Source organism: Ostrea edulis, chromosome 5 (genome assembly GCF_947568905.1).
Source record: "Ostrea edulis chromosome 5, xbOstEdul1.1, whole genome shotgun sequence".
Lineage (NCBI taxonomy): Eukaryota > Metazoa > Mollusca > Bivalvia > Ostreida > Ostreidae > Ostrea > Ostrea edulis.
Genome location: NC_079168.1, coordinates 2836614 through 2853486, shown reverse-complemented (window position 1 = coordinate 2853486; position 16873 = coordinate 2836614). Strand labels below are relative to the sequence as shown.

Sequence of the window (16873 nt, the reverse complement as noted above, 5' to 3'; positions counted from 1 at the left end):
CATTCATAATATTCCTCAGTAGAAGTACCGGTAAACATTCACAATATTCCTCAGTACAAGTACCGGTAAACATTCATAATATTCCTCAGTACAAGTACCAGTAAACATTCACATTATTACCAGTAAACATTCACAATATTCCTCAGTACAAGTACTGGTAAACATTCATAATATTCCTCAGTACAAGTACCGGTAAACATTCACAATATTCCTCAGTACAAGTACCGGTAAACATTCATAATATTCCTCAGTAGAAGTACCGGTAAACATTCATAATATTCCTCAGTAGAAGTACCAGTAAACATTCATAATATTCCTCAGTACAAGTACCAGTAAACATTCACATTATTCCTCAGTACAAGTACCGGTAAACATTCATAATATTCCTCAGTACAAGTACCGGTAAACATTCACAATATTCCTCAGTACAAGTACTGGTAAACATTCACAATATTCCTCAGTACAAGTACTGATAAACATTCACATTATTACCAGTAAACATTCACATTATTACCAGTAAACATTCATAATATTCCTCAGTACAAGTACCAGTAAACATTCACAATATTCCTCAGTAGAAGTACCGGTAAACATTCACAATATTCCTCAGTACAAGTACTGGTAAACATTCACAATATTCCTCAGTACAAGTACTGATAAACATTCACATTATTACCAGTAAACATTCACAATATTCCTCAGTACAAGTACCGGTAAACATTCACAATATTCCTCAGTACAAGTACCGGTAAACATTCACAATATTCCTCAGTACAAGTACTGATAAACATTCACATTATTACCAGTAAACATTCACAATATTCCTCAGTACAAGTACTGGTAAACATTCACAATATTCCTCAGTACAAGTACTGGTAAACATTCACATTATTACCGGTAAACATTCACATTATTCCTCAGTACAAGTACTGGTAAACATTCACATTATTCCTCAGTACAAGTACCAGTAAACATTCACAATATTCCTCAGTACAAGTACCGGTAAACATTCACAATATTCCTCAGTACAAGTACCAGTAAACATTCACAATATTCCTCAGTACAAGTACTGGTAAACATTCACAATATTCCTCAGTACAAGTACCAGTAAACATTCACAATATTCCTCAGTACAAGTACCGGTAAACATTCACAATATTCCTCAGTACAAGTACTGGTAAACATTCACATTATTACCAGTAAACATTCACATTATTACCAGTAAACATTCACAATATTCCTCAGTACAAGTACCGGTAAACATTCACAATATTCCTCAGTAGAAGTACCGGTAAACATTCATAATATTCCTCAGTACAAGTACCGGTAAACATTCACAATATTCCTCAGTACTAGTACTGGTAAACATTCACATTATTACCGGTAAACATTCACAATATTCCTCAGTACAAGTACTGATAAACATTCACAATATTCCTCAGTACAAGTACCGGTAAACATTCACATTATTACCAGTAAACATTCACAATATTCCTCAGTACAAGTACCAGTAAACATTCACATTATTACCAGTAAACATTCACAATATTCCTCAGTACAAGTACCAGTAAACATTCCCATTATTACCAGTAAACATTCACAATATTCCTCAGTACAAGTACTGGTAAACATTCACAATATTCCTCAGTACAAGTACCGGTAAACATTCACAATAAAACCTAACTAAGCAATCACATTATTCCTGTCTACTGAGTTCATTTTTTGCAGCAGTTATTTCCAGCGAGACTCCTTGAACTATTGATGACAAAATAAAAACGGGAATTCACTCTATAGTGTAGGACCGGATGTTTGTGTCACGTTCTCCTGTTTGTTTGAAATACATATAGAAGTAATAAATAACCACTCTAAAACCTTCACTGTGCTGTAAAGTGAGCCAGTACATGGTCAGATATACTGAGAATCCCTCTAGGTTCACGGACTTCAGTACTAATCTCCTGAGAATCCCTCTGGGCTTCATGGACTTCAGTACAAATCTACTGAGAATCCCTCTGGGCTTTACAGACTACTGAGAATTCCTCTGACCTTTACAGACTACTGAGAATCCCTCTGGGCTTTACAGATTACTGAGAATCCCTCTGGGCTTTACAGACTACTGAGAATTCCTCTGGGCTTTACAGACTACTGAGAATCCCTCTGACCTTTACAGACTACTGAGAATCCCTCTGGGCTTTACAGACTACTGAGAATTCCTCTGGGCTTTACAGACTACTGAGAATCCCTCTGACCTTTACAGACTACTGAGAATCCCTCTGGGCTTTACAGACTACTGAGAATTCCTCTGGGTTTTACAGACTACTGAGAATCCCTCTGGGCTTCATGGAATTGATTACGAGGTTGCTCCACACCACATTCCAGTGAAGTTTTTAAAACGGTTATTCATTTCTTACCCACATATATCTTCTTTTTCTTAAATGTCAGAGTCATGTTATATTTTCTGAGTTGGAGAAAAACAAACACAGGCTTGACACAAATATAATATTTAGATCATATTCAACTAATCAGACATACCTGTTCAGCCTTTAATGTCAACTCTATAAAAATCTGCTGTAGTTTTTCATTCACATAGTTTATGCAAAACTGTTCAAATCCATTCTTTTGGAATATTTCAAAACCATAAATATCTAAAATTCCAATGTTGATTTCCTCATAGTCTTTCCTCATGGCTTTGTTTACAGCCTACAATTAAAATTTTGTACACCCATTGAGTGCATAACACAAAATTTAAAACAAGAAATGTTTAAGAAACATTGACGTCCTCCATGTGGCAAGGATCGACATTAAATCTAGAATGTCTGTAATGCTAGTGAAAAATATGGGTTATGTAGTCAGGGGCAACCACTGTGAACCATAATTATACTAATTTGATCTCTAAAGATTCCTTCATATAATGTAACCGTCGATGAAGTCAGATGTATCGAATGTTTGTGTACCACATGCACAAACCGTGATTAATTCGAGAGTCATTAGACAATGTGGGAGAAGATGTGTTGTCAGTGTTATGTGACTATCCAAACATTTGTAAATAATTCTCATTTAGCCAAACAGACCACCACTATGGACTTTTTATGCATCTTCTCTGACCTATAAATTGTTCCTGTGTAGATATCATGATTGTGAAATGTTCTAAACTTTGTGCAAATACTTAATTATCATCAAGTTTGGGGATTCTATAAAAAGAATTGAATTAACCATTATTACATGCAAATCATTCATATAGGATCTCCCATGGTTTGTGGCTGGATATGACTATTATCCAACAAGTTGTGCGTTTTCTATCTCCGAGCCTTGGCGAGATTCTTTTTATCACATATATTTTATCCTAACAGACCTATCCATAATAATTATACTGACCCAGTATTCTGTTTTGTTTACCTAAATCCAAATTACATCCGTAATGTTAACATTACGCTGCTACAAATACAGTTTCTTGGGAAATATAAATAAAAATGAATATTGACTGTCACAATGTTTAAGAGGGGCGATTTTCATTTTGAGTTTTAAGAAAAGCGATTTCAGTTCATGTCACCCAATGTGAGTTTTTTTTTCAATGTATTTTTGTTTCCTTGATCATTGAGAACATTTTAAGATCGATACAAAATATGATCAGGGGTTGTATGCAACGCCGAGCTGCAGGCTGTTTCACTTTTTCGAGACGATAACTATGCTAGATAATGAAAATGACAAGTCTGTTTCTTCGATCATATTTAATTACTTCAGATATGAATTCATTGTTTTCAAATTTTGAAGAATTTATCAACACCTGTACCACTTCCATCAATCTTTACAATTTTTTGGGACTTCTGTCACCCTGATCCAGTTCTTATACACATTACGTCACGCGACGAAGGAACACCAACCTTGGGATACGAAGAATTTATTGTATGAGCGATATCCACTAGATAAGGGGTAAATATGTGATAAATTAATATACACTATATATTTTATAATCATATTACACCTCAACACACTTGCAGTTTGCTGTGAGTGTGAATTCATTATAAGATTGTTCGCTGTAACCATTTTTACAGTACAATTACACACCAAACATTCATGTAAGCCCAATATCTGAAAGCAATTACATGAAGTGATATAAAACCCATCACTAACACAGCGGTCATCAATCCTTAATAGTGAATTACAATAAACTCCCTACCCTACATGTAAATACATTTAGTACATGTGCTTCGACACACTTACATTGACAAGGTAGTCAAATATTCGTGAGTACAGGGCCTTTGATAGGGCATCTCTGGTGAATTCTGTCTGCTCTACATTGTGTGTGACCTCAATCCGCTCGGTCTTCCCTCCCCATTTACTGTCCATTGTATGACTAGTCAACTTCTGGCGGAGAAATTCCTGGTCCACCGCGAGCAGGTAAGAGGGATACTGTAAAACTAGACACACAGAGAAAAACTTACAGGCAGGATGGATACTGTAAAACTAGATACAGAGAGAAAACTTACAGGCAGGACAGATACTGTAGTTAATTCAAACATATACTGACAATAAGTGGATAATGTAATAAGACATGCAGAGAAAATTAGGAGGGACACCATAGAACAAGAATTACAAGTACATTTCATACTCTTAGCCTAAACACTGTACCTCTCAAAACAAGAGTTAAAAAAAATGATTGAGGCATGTATCTCTTTTTAAGTAAATTAATAGTAACATCTTTGTAAGGTCAATCTTTAGTGATATTTTTTAAAGGTCAAATCAACAGTGATTAGGCCTGAGTATTGCCAGCCACCTCATGATACGGTCATGTGATACAACATGTATCACGATCCAGTTGTCAATATTTGAATAAACTGATAATCTTTACATATTCTTGTGGGTTTTATTTTACCTCCACAGTATTAGAATTCATAAAATAAACATCCCAACAACAGTTTACAATCTAAACATTTGATTCTACCCCATTTTCTGCAATTTTAAAATGTTAACATTTGTTAGGTCGTACGTAGATTTTTAAAGTAAGTCAATAAAAATTAACTCATATCGTATCGCGATACATACCTGACAATACGATACGTGTATCATGAGCCCTTGCGATCAATATGATCAATGTATCGCTATATCGTTACACCTCTAATAGTTATGTCTTTTTAATGTCAATAAACAGTGATGTTTTTATAAGGTTAATTATTATTACAGAAAAATGCGACATATTTTTGGGGTCAATCAATGGCGATATCTTTAAGGTCAATCAATAAAAATATCTCTTCAATGTTAATCTATAGTGATGTCTTTATATTAAGGTCAATCAATAGTGATGTCTTTTTAGGGTAAATCAATGGTGATATCTTTCTAAGGTCAGTCAAAACTTATTATCTTTTCAAAGTCAATCAATACTGATATCTTCCTAAGGTCAGTCAATACTGATATCTTCCTGAGGCCAAAATATCTATGTGTGTTTCCAGTTTCCTGACCCTACCTACCTTTTTGCTGCCAACCCTAAATATTCTATTGATGATATAAATGTATAAAAGCTGAAAATAAAAATCCTGAATTTGGATTTTTTTCTTTTTGCATTCTAGTTTTTCTGATTTACATTTTCCTACTATTGCTCTACATTTGTCTATGAAACCTGTACTGAAAGCGTATCAAATACTAAGATTTAAAATAAAATGTTTTTGTATTGTATTGTTTATTGGCTTTAAGCCTTACAGCTCATCAGCATAATACATATTCAATTACAGAGTATAAACAAACAAGAGGTCCATGGGCCACATCACTCACCTGAGTCACCTTGGCACATATTTAAAGATTTTTCCTATATATTCACATGTAAAACTTTGATCCCTATTTAGGCCCCAACCTACTCCCAGGGGACATGATTTTTTCAAAATTGAATCTGGACTATGTCAAGAAGCTTTCATGTGAATGTAAACTTTTCTGGCCCAGTGATTTTTCAAAAGAAGATTTTTAATGATTTCCCTATATATTTGTATGTAAAACTTTGATCCCCTATTGTCGCCTCAACTTACCCCCAGGGAGCATGATTTTAATAAAAATTGAATCTGCACTATGTCAGGAAGCTTTCATGTATATTTCAACTTTCTTGGCCCAGTAGTTTTTGAGAAGATTTTTCAAGATTTTCCCTATATATTTGTATGTATAACTTTGACCCCCCTGCTTGTGGCCTCATCCTATCCCTGGGGTCCATGATTTTAACAAACTTGAATCTGCACTATGTCAGGAAGCTTTCATGTAAATATCAGCTTTTCTGGCTCAGTCGTTCTTGAGAGGAAGATTTTTAAAGATATTCCCTTTATATTGGTATGTAAAACTTTGATCCCAATGCTGTGGCCCCATCATACCCCCTGGGGGCATGATTTTAACAAACTTGAATCTGCACTATGTCAGAAAGCTTTCACATAAATCTCAGCTTTTCTGGCTCAGTAGTTCTTGAGAAGATTTTTCAAATATATTTGTATGTAAAACTTTGATCCCCTATTGTGGCCCCATCCAACCCCCGGGGTCCATGATTTTATCAAACTTGAATCTGCACTATGTCAGGAAGCTTTCATGTAAATATCAGCTTTTTTGGCTCAGTGGTTCTTGAGAGGAAGATTTTAAAAGATATTCCCTTTATATTGGTATGTAAAACTTTGATCCCATACTGTGGCCCCATCAAACCTCCTGGGGGCATGATTTTAACAAACTAATTGAATCTGCATTATGTCAGAAAGCTTTCATGTAAATCTCAGCTTTTCTGGTTCAGTAGTTCTTGAGAAGATTTTTCCTATATATTTGTATGTAAAACTTTGATCCCCTATTGTGGCCCCATCCAACGCCCGGGGGTCATGATTTTAACAAACTTGAATCTGCACTATGTCAGGAAGCTTTCATGTAAATTTCAGCTTTTCTGGCCCAGTGGTTCTTGAGAAGAAGATTTTTAAATGCCCCCACCCTGTTTTTGCATTTTTGTGATTATCTCCCCTTTGAAAGGGACATGGCCCTTCATTTGAAGAGACTTGAAAGCCCTTCACCCAAGAATACTTTTGGCCAAATTTGGTTGAAATTGGCCCAGTAGTTCTGGAGAAAGTGTCGAAAATGTAAAACGTTTACAGACAGACGGACAGACAACAGAAACAGGCGATCAGAAAAGCTCACTTGAGCTTTCAGTTAAGGTAAGCTAAAAAGCTGTATACAATATGAAATTTTAATGAAATAAAATGTTTTACCTACCTACATAGTCTTCGCGAAAACTCAATAGCCTGACATCTGAGATTTCAAGCCGGGCTAGTAAAATTTGAGTACGCACTGGCCGACAGGCAAGTAAAAAATATGACTTATGTATGGTACAAATTGTCTTTAGAAATCATCTGAGATGAAAGTCTTTAAAACGCTTCAGTCAGTGACTCTATTCTAATACTTCAATGAGCGTCTCGATGACATGATAACAGTGACTATGTAAAAATAAACACTTACACCATGAACGCTTTTGAAAAATTAAAATCGGGTGCAAAGAGACAATTTAGCGAAGGAAAATCTTATGCTGTGCAAAATAATAAACAGAATATATTTATTTTTTTGTCTTGGGCCTAGTAGATTTTTTTCTGGGCTAGTGAATTTTGTGAATCAACTAGCCCTACTAGCTAGTTGGTTCAAAAAGTTTTCGCAAAGACTGCCTACATTACCTAATTTTTGGGGGAGTGAAATAGGAAACACACATATTCTATTTTGGCCTGAGGTCAATACTGATATCTTCCTAAGGTCAATCAATACTGATATCTTCCTAAGGTCAATCAATACTGATATCTCCATAAGGTCAATAAAAACTGATATCTTCCTAAGGTCAATCAATACTGATATCTTCCTAAGGTCAATTAATATTGATATCTCCCTAAGGTCAATAAAAACTGATATCTTCCTAAGGTCAATCAATACTGATATCTTCCTAAGGTCAATTAATATTGATATCTCCATAAGGTCAATAAAAACTGATATCTTCCTAAGGTCAATCAATACTGATATCTTCCTAAGGTCAATCAATTGTGATGTGACAGAATAAAGACTTACAGTCATCGTTCTGCACTTTGGCATAGTTTCCGTCCTCCACGAAATTCACATTCCCGAGATGAAGAATGGCCGCAATGAGAGTCAGTATGTCCTCTCTGTTTTCAACAGGAATGCCCACCACTTCCATAGCATGCTGTCAATATGAAAAACTTCTGAATATTCTGTATGTAATGTACGATGTATCATAGCATGCTGCCAATAAAAGAAACTTCTGAATATTCTGTTTGTACTGTACAATGTGTATATATCACAGCATACTGTCAATATTAGAAACTTTTGAATATCATGTTTGTACTGTACAATGTATATACAGTGAAGCTTCTTTAAACCGGCCCGCTTTCGGACCAAAAAAACGGCCAGTTTAGAGGGGTGGCCAGTTTATCGAAAACTTAGCATTTAGAGACATTTTATCTCAATATTCACTAAGTGGGTACTGTTCACTTTGTTCTGGTGATCTATGATCAATTATCGGTGGAGATCAAATTAGTCTGTTTGTACCTACAGGTAATTATGAATAACAAGAAATATTCTTGCTGAAATCATCTAATTTTAAACTGAAAATCTATAACAAGATACATAAAGAAAACACAGAGGCATATTATTGGAATCCCTCAAACCTATAAAAACTCTGTTTACATTCATCGCTTATATCATTAAAAAATTTGTTTTGACGTTTTTGAAAAGTACAGTCGTAGCTATGAAATTGTAATTTGAATATTTCTTAGGAATTTTAAGTTTATGGAAACCAAGAAAATTAATTTACCTTTTAATAATTATCATTAACAGTCATGGGTTGGTTCTTTATTAACTACCACTTATAGCCATACGTTAGTATGCTGTAACAATATACTCTATTCATTCAATATGTTCCTATGTTTTTTACATTTTGTACAAAATTTGGAAGGGTCACTTGGATTAGCCAAGTGTCACTTAATACCCATGATAGCACAGGTAAACAATAGAAATTATGGAGGCCACTTGTGTTTTTCACACCTTCGGTGGATAATTCCCCACCTGGCTGGTTGGTCAGTCAATTTGCACACCTGGCCAATCTTGATCACTCTCTGGCCAAAATTTTCTTGTCTTCAAAAAGTGGCCGCTTTTATAAGGGTAAATTGCACATGTTTGTTAACCAATGTACTTTAAAAAGTGGCCGATGTCCGGTTTTCAGGGGTGGCCGGTTTTGTAAGACTTTCTTTGCAAGGAAATGTTAAGATTTCTGCAGGGACTTTGAAAATCGGCCAATAATCAGGGAGAACCGGGTTTCTGAGGGGCCGGTTAAGAGAAGTTTCACTGTATATCAAGACAATATAATATTTTGTATGGAGAGCGTGTACTAACTTTGTCTATGATTATGTATACAATATACTTCTTTCATAATTATGCATAATTTTGTTCATATTAATCCTAAATTGGGAAATTTTTAGGCATCAACTTATACACATGTGTGCTAATACAACTATAACCCTGTATATTCCTGAACCTGTGGAATCTGTTTCATAGTTTATTTCAACACTCACTCACAATTCCAATGTCTTTTTTCACATATCTATTTTACATCATGCATATATATACTGATACATGTAACTTTTTCTCCAATTCAATAAAAATCTGCCTCCCAAAGCTACTTCAACCGAACAGCATGAGTTTTGCATACACCCATTCTTACATTCAAACACTATCAACTTGCCAAATTTTCATAACTTAATTGCAAGAGGAAAATAATTTTTTAGTACTGTGTACTTTTACTAGTTTTTCAGTAATCTCTGTATCATTAAATTGGATTTAAAATGTGCCCTCAGTACAATTTTTGCTTCATAAATAATGAATTCAACTATTGAAAATGTCAAGGAATGTTCCAAGATTTAATCTTGTCTATCTTTCCCTTTGATTATCATAATTATTTTAATTTCATTCCTCGACATTTATAAGAGTGCAACTACTTGTGTGATAGACATGTTACCATAGTTTCTTTGAATTCCTGAACATCATCAGTTCCATCCACTTTGTATGCTCCACTCTGGTTCAGGTACATATAATAATCCGGACTAGTGAGTCCCAGAGTCTCTACAATAAATCAATACTACATATAATAATCCGGACTAGTGAGTCCCAGAGTCTCTACAATAAATCAATACTACATATAATAATTCGGACTAGTGAGTCCCAGGATCTCTACAATAGATCAAATCTACACATCTGTAACAACTGAACAACATGCGATTCAGTCTCACCACAATGCAAATATTTCCCTGGACAGATTTATGGAGGGGAAATCAATAAAACATATGATCCATCATTTAAAAAAATCTCAAACTTGCCTTCATTACTGAAGTTCCTATCATACAATGTACATGTACAGTGGAACCCCGTTATTACATTCCCCCTTTAATACGTTAGTCCGCATATTACGTTGGAATTTCAAAGCACAAAACCATTTCTTAACAAAAATATATAAAATAGACCTCGTTATTACGTTGTCCTAAGATGCCGGGACTCTGTATTACGTTGTAAAAATTCCGACGAAAACGTAATAAACCCCTAATTATTCAATAGTGATTCTCAAAATAATAAGCCATTCACACCTTGACTGCCTGAGGCAGTCACCACGTAAAGGATTTGACCCACAAACCACCAACTATGGCCTAGTCTTAAAAATGATTGATTTTGATATGAAATATTACCAAGGATTTGTGCTATTTGTAATCGTTTTTCTTTTCTTTATATATTTCATAGTATTTAAATACCATGTCTTCAAAATTAGGGCATTTTTTGTCACTGTCTTCAATGTAACGTCAAAGTTGTGTAAGTGCTGATCTCTTTCATTATATCAGTATATATATGTAATATATACAGCACCTCACATATACAAAATTTACAAACAGCACATTATGTATAAAAGAATTGAATATTCTCCCTGATAACATTTTCTATTAATATTCCCACAGTTTGATACATATGTACACTTATTCAACAAAGTGTATAGGTAGATCGATATTACCGACAGTGTATTATAAGTATGTCACAGTATTAGTATTTTGACTCCGTCATTTGCATAATACTTCATGGAACTTTTTATTATTTCATCATAGCGTGAACTTAATATTTAACATCTCATTCAACAATTATGCATTTTAAATAAATGATATAAATGCTAACGTTTCGCTTTAAAATTGCCCGAAAAGTAGGGCAACGAATTAAAAGGATACCGTGTTATGACGCTTCCTGTTAGCTCGAATTTTTTCGCATTTCTATAACAGATGCATGTGAACGCAGCTGATACGGCATCTGATCGCGTAGCATTCATTACATTGCAAATGAATAGTAGATTATCAATAATGCGGCGCAGTGAAGAGGTAATCGAGACTTTGGTGGAACAACCAGTATGCAGAAGCAACTAATGATCATGATGTAAGTGAATTTATTCAATAACAATTAGGCCTAGTGAAATACGAAAGTTTGCGCGATTTTCACTATCAGATCAATCATGCCCTATATATTTCGGATTTTTTTTTTAAAGTTTGGCATGTGTCATATATTGGGTAAAATTTGTAATCGTTACTCCTACATAGCATCCCCTACTTATTTGCAACAAGTTACTGCATGATTGAGGGGGGGGGGGGGGGGGGGGGGCTATAAAATATGAATCCTCTTTGAAATCACATTTGCAGTCGCTCTGATAAAGATTGGTAATTAATACATCGTTTGAAATACACACTTATTTTTATATTGTTTCCCACAATCCAGAAGATATGTCCACTGTGGTTTAATGTACATATGATATATGTACACTGTATATGTTGCATAGCATTGCTGCCATGGATGAACTATAAATGTGCCAAGTACACAGGAACCTTTATTGGTAAAGCTAGGACTGTTGTCTTGTGTATTTTGATAAGTCTATCAAAAAGATCCCTTATTCCAGATACTATGTTACATTTGGGGCAAGTTCAACTGTCGGTCCTGGTGATGGTCATGCAGACTTAAGTAATGTAAACTAGTGTTGGGAATAGACATGCACATTGGGCATGCAGACTGTATTTAAGTAATGTAAACTAGTGTTGGGAATAGACATGCACATTGGGCATGCAGACTGTACTTAAGTAATGTAAACTAGTGTTGGGAATAGACATGCACATTGGGCATGCAGACTGTACTTAAGTAATGTAAACTAGTGTTGGGAATAGACATGCACATTGGGCATGAAAAACTTTGGTATCCGACGTCCGACGATGATAAATGGGCAGTTGTTATAATTTCACCCGCCAATCATCATGAATATTTTATCCTTTCCTGTTACCTGTACTTCACCTAATAATGATATCATATTTCAGCATCTATTGTAGATGTAGATGACTAAAGGCATTGGTCAAGTGATCTTGTTACAAACTTGCACAACTTGATATCTATATTTTAGGACATGTTAAAAAATAATCCATTATTTCATAGTTTGCAAACTAAGAAATAATGGATTATTTTTTAACATCCCCTAAAATATAGATATCAAGTTGTGCAATTCTCCATGGAGAATTAAATTCAATATATATATAATATATACTGTTATCAAGCATTGCAAAAATGTTTTCAATAATTATGACAATAGTCATCTCGTCTTTCATATGAAATCAGTTAATATTATTTGGCAAATACATCAAAGTAAAGGTTCCAAATCTTTCACTTAAATCAGACTGCATTCTTTGAAATATAAAATGTACCCCAATGTGAGCAACTGAAATTGCCAAATATCACATCTGATAAATGTAAAATGTATTGCAATGCTTGATTAACAATTATGATAAAATGACAAAGTAGATCTGGACAAGAGTATGAAAATTGTTTTAATTACTCATGTTAATATAAAAATAATTGATTGTATCATCTTATGATCACAAAGTGAGATGAAGGAATCTTCCAAATAAATATAAGTTGAATATATAGGAAATAATGATGTTTGAAATAAAAACAACTTATAAGATGATACAAAATCGCTCTCTCTGCAATCAATATCTTCTCTCTTTCTCTCTCTCTCTCTCTCTCTCTCTCAGCAATCAATATCTTCTTCTCTGGTACAACTGTTTTACTCTTCTATTTCACTGCCTTCACTGGAACTCTCAGACTCATCAACCAAAGTGGCATCTTCCAGAAACTCCCCCCAATCACGCACACCTATTCGCCCCACTGGTTGGTGCCATGCATACCCCACATACCATAGAATGGCTGCAATGTGTGCACACATGCCAACAACACGAGCACCAGCCTTACACTTACAATACCATGCAATTATTGCACCATCTGCATACTTTATCCACAGAAGGTAGGACCTGGATGACACATGACGACTCTGCATTCTGATTCGTACTAGACCTGGCTCCTCCTTGTGGACATGAATGGCACAATCTCCTTCAATATGTTCCTGGGCATAGCTTGGGGATAATTTCAGCTGGTACGTGCCACATGTCAGAGACCTCAGTTGCTCTTCATCCAGGTTTGGAAAGTCAGTGATATCATCCATTTCCTCCCAACAAGCTGATCGTCTTTCCAATTTGTTTTCTTCAACATGCTGCCGAAGGGTGTTGATTTGCTTTGATAAGTAAATCATTTTTGTACCAAGGATCTGGTCATCTTCAGCATTACCATTAGAAATACTTTTCAAGTACCTATAATGATAAATCAAGCATAACCTGAATATAAACATTCTGGGTTTTTTAAGTATCAATATACTTAGTGTATCTAATTACTTAGGTAATGGTATTATGATTTCATTTTAATTTCATCTCTTTACAGGATTTCATTGTGAGATGCATGTTTATTTGCAAGTTATTGGAATTGATTATAATATACCTGTTACTGATGGCACAAACAATCCTAACAAAATCTCCAATGTAAGGAACCTGGCTCGTTGGCAGGATTTTCCCAAGGTAACGCCATTGCTTTATCCTACCATTCGCTGACTCAACCACCCATCTTATCTGTGATTTTAAAATATGTTTACATAAATATATTATGAAGATATATTTTTCTGTAACTAAGTTCTTTGCATTGCAAAATAAACCTAAAATTCACATGAAAAATAAGACTACCACTAATCGACTAATATTTGCACTTTCAGTTGACATCTGCCTGTCTCCATGAGCCATAAAGGATGGCATCTGTGCCTTGATACCTAGTTCCTCCAAGTAATCCAAGGAGTCTCTGAAACCATGGTCCACCACAAATACATCATCCTCGCAAACCCATCCCTGTATGTCAACGATATTTCTTTTCAAAATGTGGTTGAGTATGGAGGCATCATTGATTTTTGCAATATAAGGGCCTAATACAGAAACAAAGTAGCCTGTCGATGACACAATGACCATAGGTTTCACAAGTGGCCTGCCTTTGTGGAGACTGTAGGATTGACGTTGAAATCTAAAATTACCACTTTTGTTGATGTAGATGTACGTCCGATCCAATATAAGTATGGCTTGCTGAGTTGTGTCATCACCAAAAAGTGTCTGGGCAAGGGGTCGCGTATGCTTTTCGATTATCTCCTCTCGTGTTATGTGACCAAATCCAAGGTTTTCTGTGACAAAACCTCCAGTCATCAATATATTGCGGACAGCTCGCACACTTCTTTGTATACTGGATTTGGAAATATTAAACAATGTGGACAAAATCTTGTTTGACTCCCCTCCTCTCAATTTTAGCAAAAAGATTGCAAGGCTGGTTCTGGTAGTTCTAGCAGGAGTTGTTTTGATTTTCCCCTCGATAAACAGCATCATGTCATTGAAAGAAGCTTTTGATATCCCCAGGAGATCTACATATTCAGTGTCTGTAAGATTTTCACTGTCAAAATCTAGCCTTGCTTTCTCACTTCGTATAATCTCAGTTCTTAAGAACTTGATCAGCTCAGTTATTGAAGTTTTATTGAACTTTGTTGTTCTTGCTGTTGGGTTCAAACTTTCAATGTCTCTCTGCAGGTGTTTTGGGCAGCAACGAGCTCCAGCAGGAATTATGACTTCTTTGGTGATAAAGATTCGATGACGAAATCCCACTGGAACCACAACTAGCTTTGGTCCTGGCCTTTTGCAGATGCAACATGCAGCATGTCCTCTTGATGTGCAAGGAAAAGGAAGAGTTACTGATGGTGGACTGAACTGAGGTGTTAAAGTTGTAGATGATGTTGATGGTGCGGATTCACCTTGACAATCTGTCGTGCTCGCCATGCTGTGACCTTTGCGTTTTATGTGACGTGCACACATGCACCTACATCTGTTGCATAGGAAGTCATCGTCACCTGGTGTTCTCCCAGATAGTTTGGAGATAACGACTCTGTATTTTCTTGCAATGCTGTATCTGTCTTTCTGTCGTACCACGCGTGGACAATTACAACAGTTGTAAGATTTCTTACCAGGCATCTGAAATGTCAAATAAAATCTGTTTCATTTTACATATTTTTTCTCTAATGTTACTTTACAGGAGGGGGGGGGGGGTTGTTTCCACCCCCCCCCCCCCCTTTCTTATAGCAAGTATGACCTATAAAAGTAAAAAAGTTAAAAACCCTCAAAATCCTAGAGCTTTGGAAGGCTTTGCCCACTGAACTCCCACCAGGGCTTTGCTTTAAACTAACTAAAGGCCTTAATGATTAATGCTAATTGAATTAATTGTTCAAACTACCCTTTTCCATCAGTTAGATTTAAAAATATATCCACCTACTCAGGAAAGAGATGTTTCATATATTTAATTTGTTCTTGAAAATTATTGATTAATATTCTGTACATATTTCTTTTCAGGTACTCAAATGCATGCATTAATTATTTGCATTTTTGTAATTTTCTTTGAAATTATAATTATACAGTTACCAAAGAAAAAAAAAACAAGAAGACAAAACTGCAGATTTTTTGTTTTACATGTTACAACACACTATATAATTATACAGTATCATATTGCACAATTATTTTTGTTAAATACATTTTTTTCAGCAGGGGGATCTGTCCGTGTGATTCATACAGATTTATCGCCCTTTATGGTGATTACATAGTCTTTCAATAAGGAATATTTTACATAGTTGTCATGTAATTTTTTTTTTTTAATGTACAAGATATTATTATAAACCTTTTTATACACCAAAAGTTGATTTTAGTCAATGTGTTATACATGCGGATATATAAAATTTGATTTTACATTTTACTAACTCGTAACGATAAATTCATGTGAAGTATATTAACAAATTGCGTCATAGAGAAATTTTAAAAAAAAATTGAGCATGACATATTTTGGAAGTTTGTAACTCAGAGTAGTGTAGTATTAAAGTGACAGTAATGTACAACAACATTCTCGGAATGTATTACGTTCGACATGCTGCATAATGTCGCTGATTTTGGTTAGGGAGATCGTATATATAGGCCTATATTTTAAGATAGTAAATTCAATAGGAACGCAGTGCATTTAATGATGTAATCATTCTAAATTAGAAAAATTATATTTATTCTTAGCGATATGATAGGCTCTGTATATTACTTCTACTAACAAATGTAAGGCTAATACATAGATGTGGGAAAACTATTTATCAACTTAACCCAGAATATTAAATGAACTAAACATCTCCTTCACCTGACAATGTGAATGTAAGACATGTTGAATAGTCTCATTATTTAGTATAATCTATCAATGAACTTACCTTGAAAGTGGATTGCGGATTGCACCGTGTTAATCAGTTGCTGTGAAATGCATCGCTGTTTCTATAGACGCGACGCCGCCGATGACCAGACGACAGTTTTAGCGCTTACCGCTAATTCTTAATTAATTTAATTTCGATATAGCGGGTTCCTGACGGCATTTTTTT

General features: G+C 35.0%; 2 protein-coding genes and 1 long non-coding RNA gene across 8 annotated transcripts in view; 1 reads left to right on the top strand and 2 right to left on the bottom strand.

The window, feature by feature from the left end:
• Positions 1-16873, bottom strand: part of LOC125649594 (unconventional myosin-Ie-like) — an 83675-nt gene that overhangs the window by 19399 nt on the left and 47403 nt on the right. For all 5 annotated transcript variants that reach the window (XM_056167026.1, XM_056167025.1, XM_056167028.1 and 2 more), the window contains 4 exons: positions 10013-10116; positions 8050-8182; positions 4219-4415; positions 2530-2697 (listed from right to left, as the gene is read on the bottom strand). In XM_056167026.1, the coding sequence (XP_056023001.1) occupies positions 2530-2697; positions 4219-4415; positions 8050-8182; positions 10013-10116 (602 nt within the window). The remainder of the gene's footprint in view (positions 1-2529; positions 2698-4218; positions 4416-8049; positions 8183-10012; positions 10117-16873) is intronic.
• LOC130055202 (uncharacterized) lies at positions 11290-15149 on the top strand. Of its 2 annotated transcripts, none has more exons than XR_008803489.1 (5): positions 11290-11460; positions 13361-13639; positions 13834-13967; positions 14159-14290; positions 15009-15149. It is a non-coding gene; the product is annotated as an uncharacterized LOC130055202 (long non-coding RNA). The 2 variants fall into 2 exon arrangements; XR_008803488.1 differs by having other exon boundaries at positions 11291-11460; positions 13361-13702.
• Positions 12870-15497, bottom strand: LOC130055201 (uncharacterized). Its single transcript, XM_056167030.1, has 2 exons — positions 13891-15497; positions 12870-13706 (listed from the first exon to the last, which is right to left on the bottom strand). Exon 1 carries the CDS (start codon positions 15444-15446, stop codon positions 14109-14111), a length of 1338 nt encoding a protein of 445 aa, XP_056023005.1. The 5' UTR covers positions 15447-15497; the 3' UTR covers positions 12870-13706; positions 13891-14108.

Coding starts and splice junctions, on each gene's coding strand:
- LOC130055201 (XM_056167030.1), bottom strand. CDS start 15,446: ATGCCTGGTAAGAAATCTTACAACTGTTGTAATTGTCCACGCGTGGTA.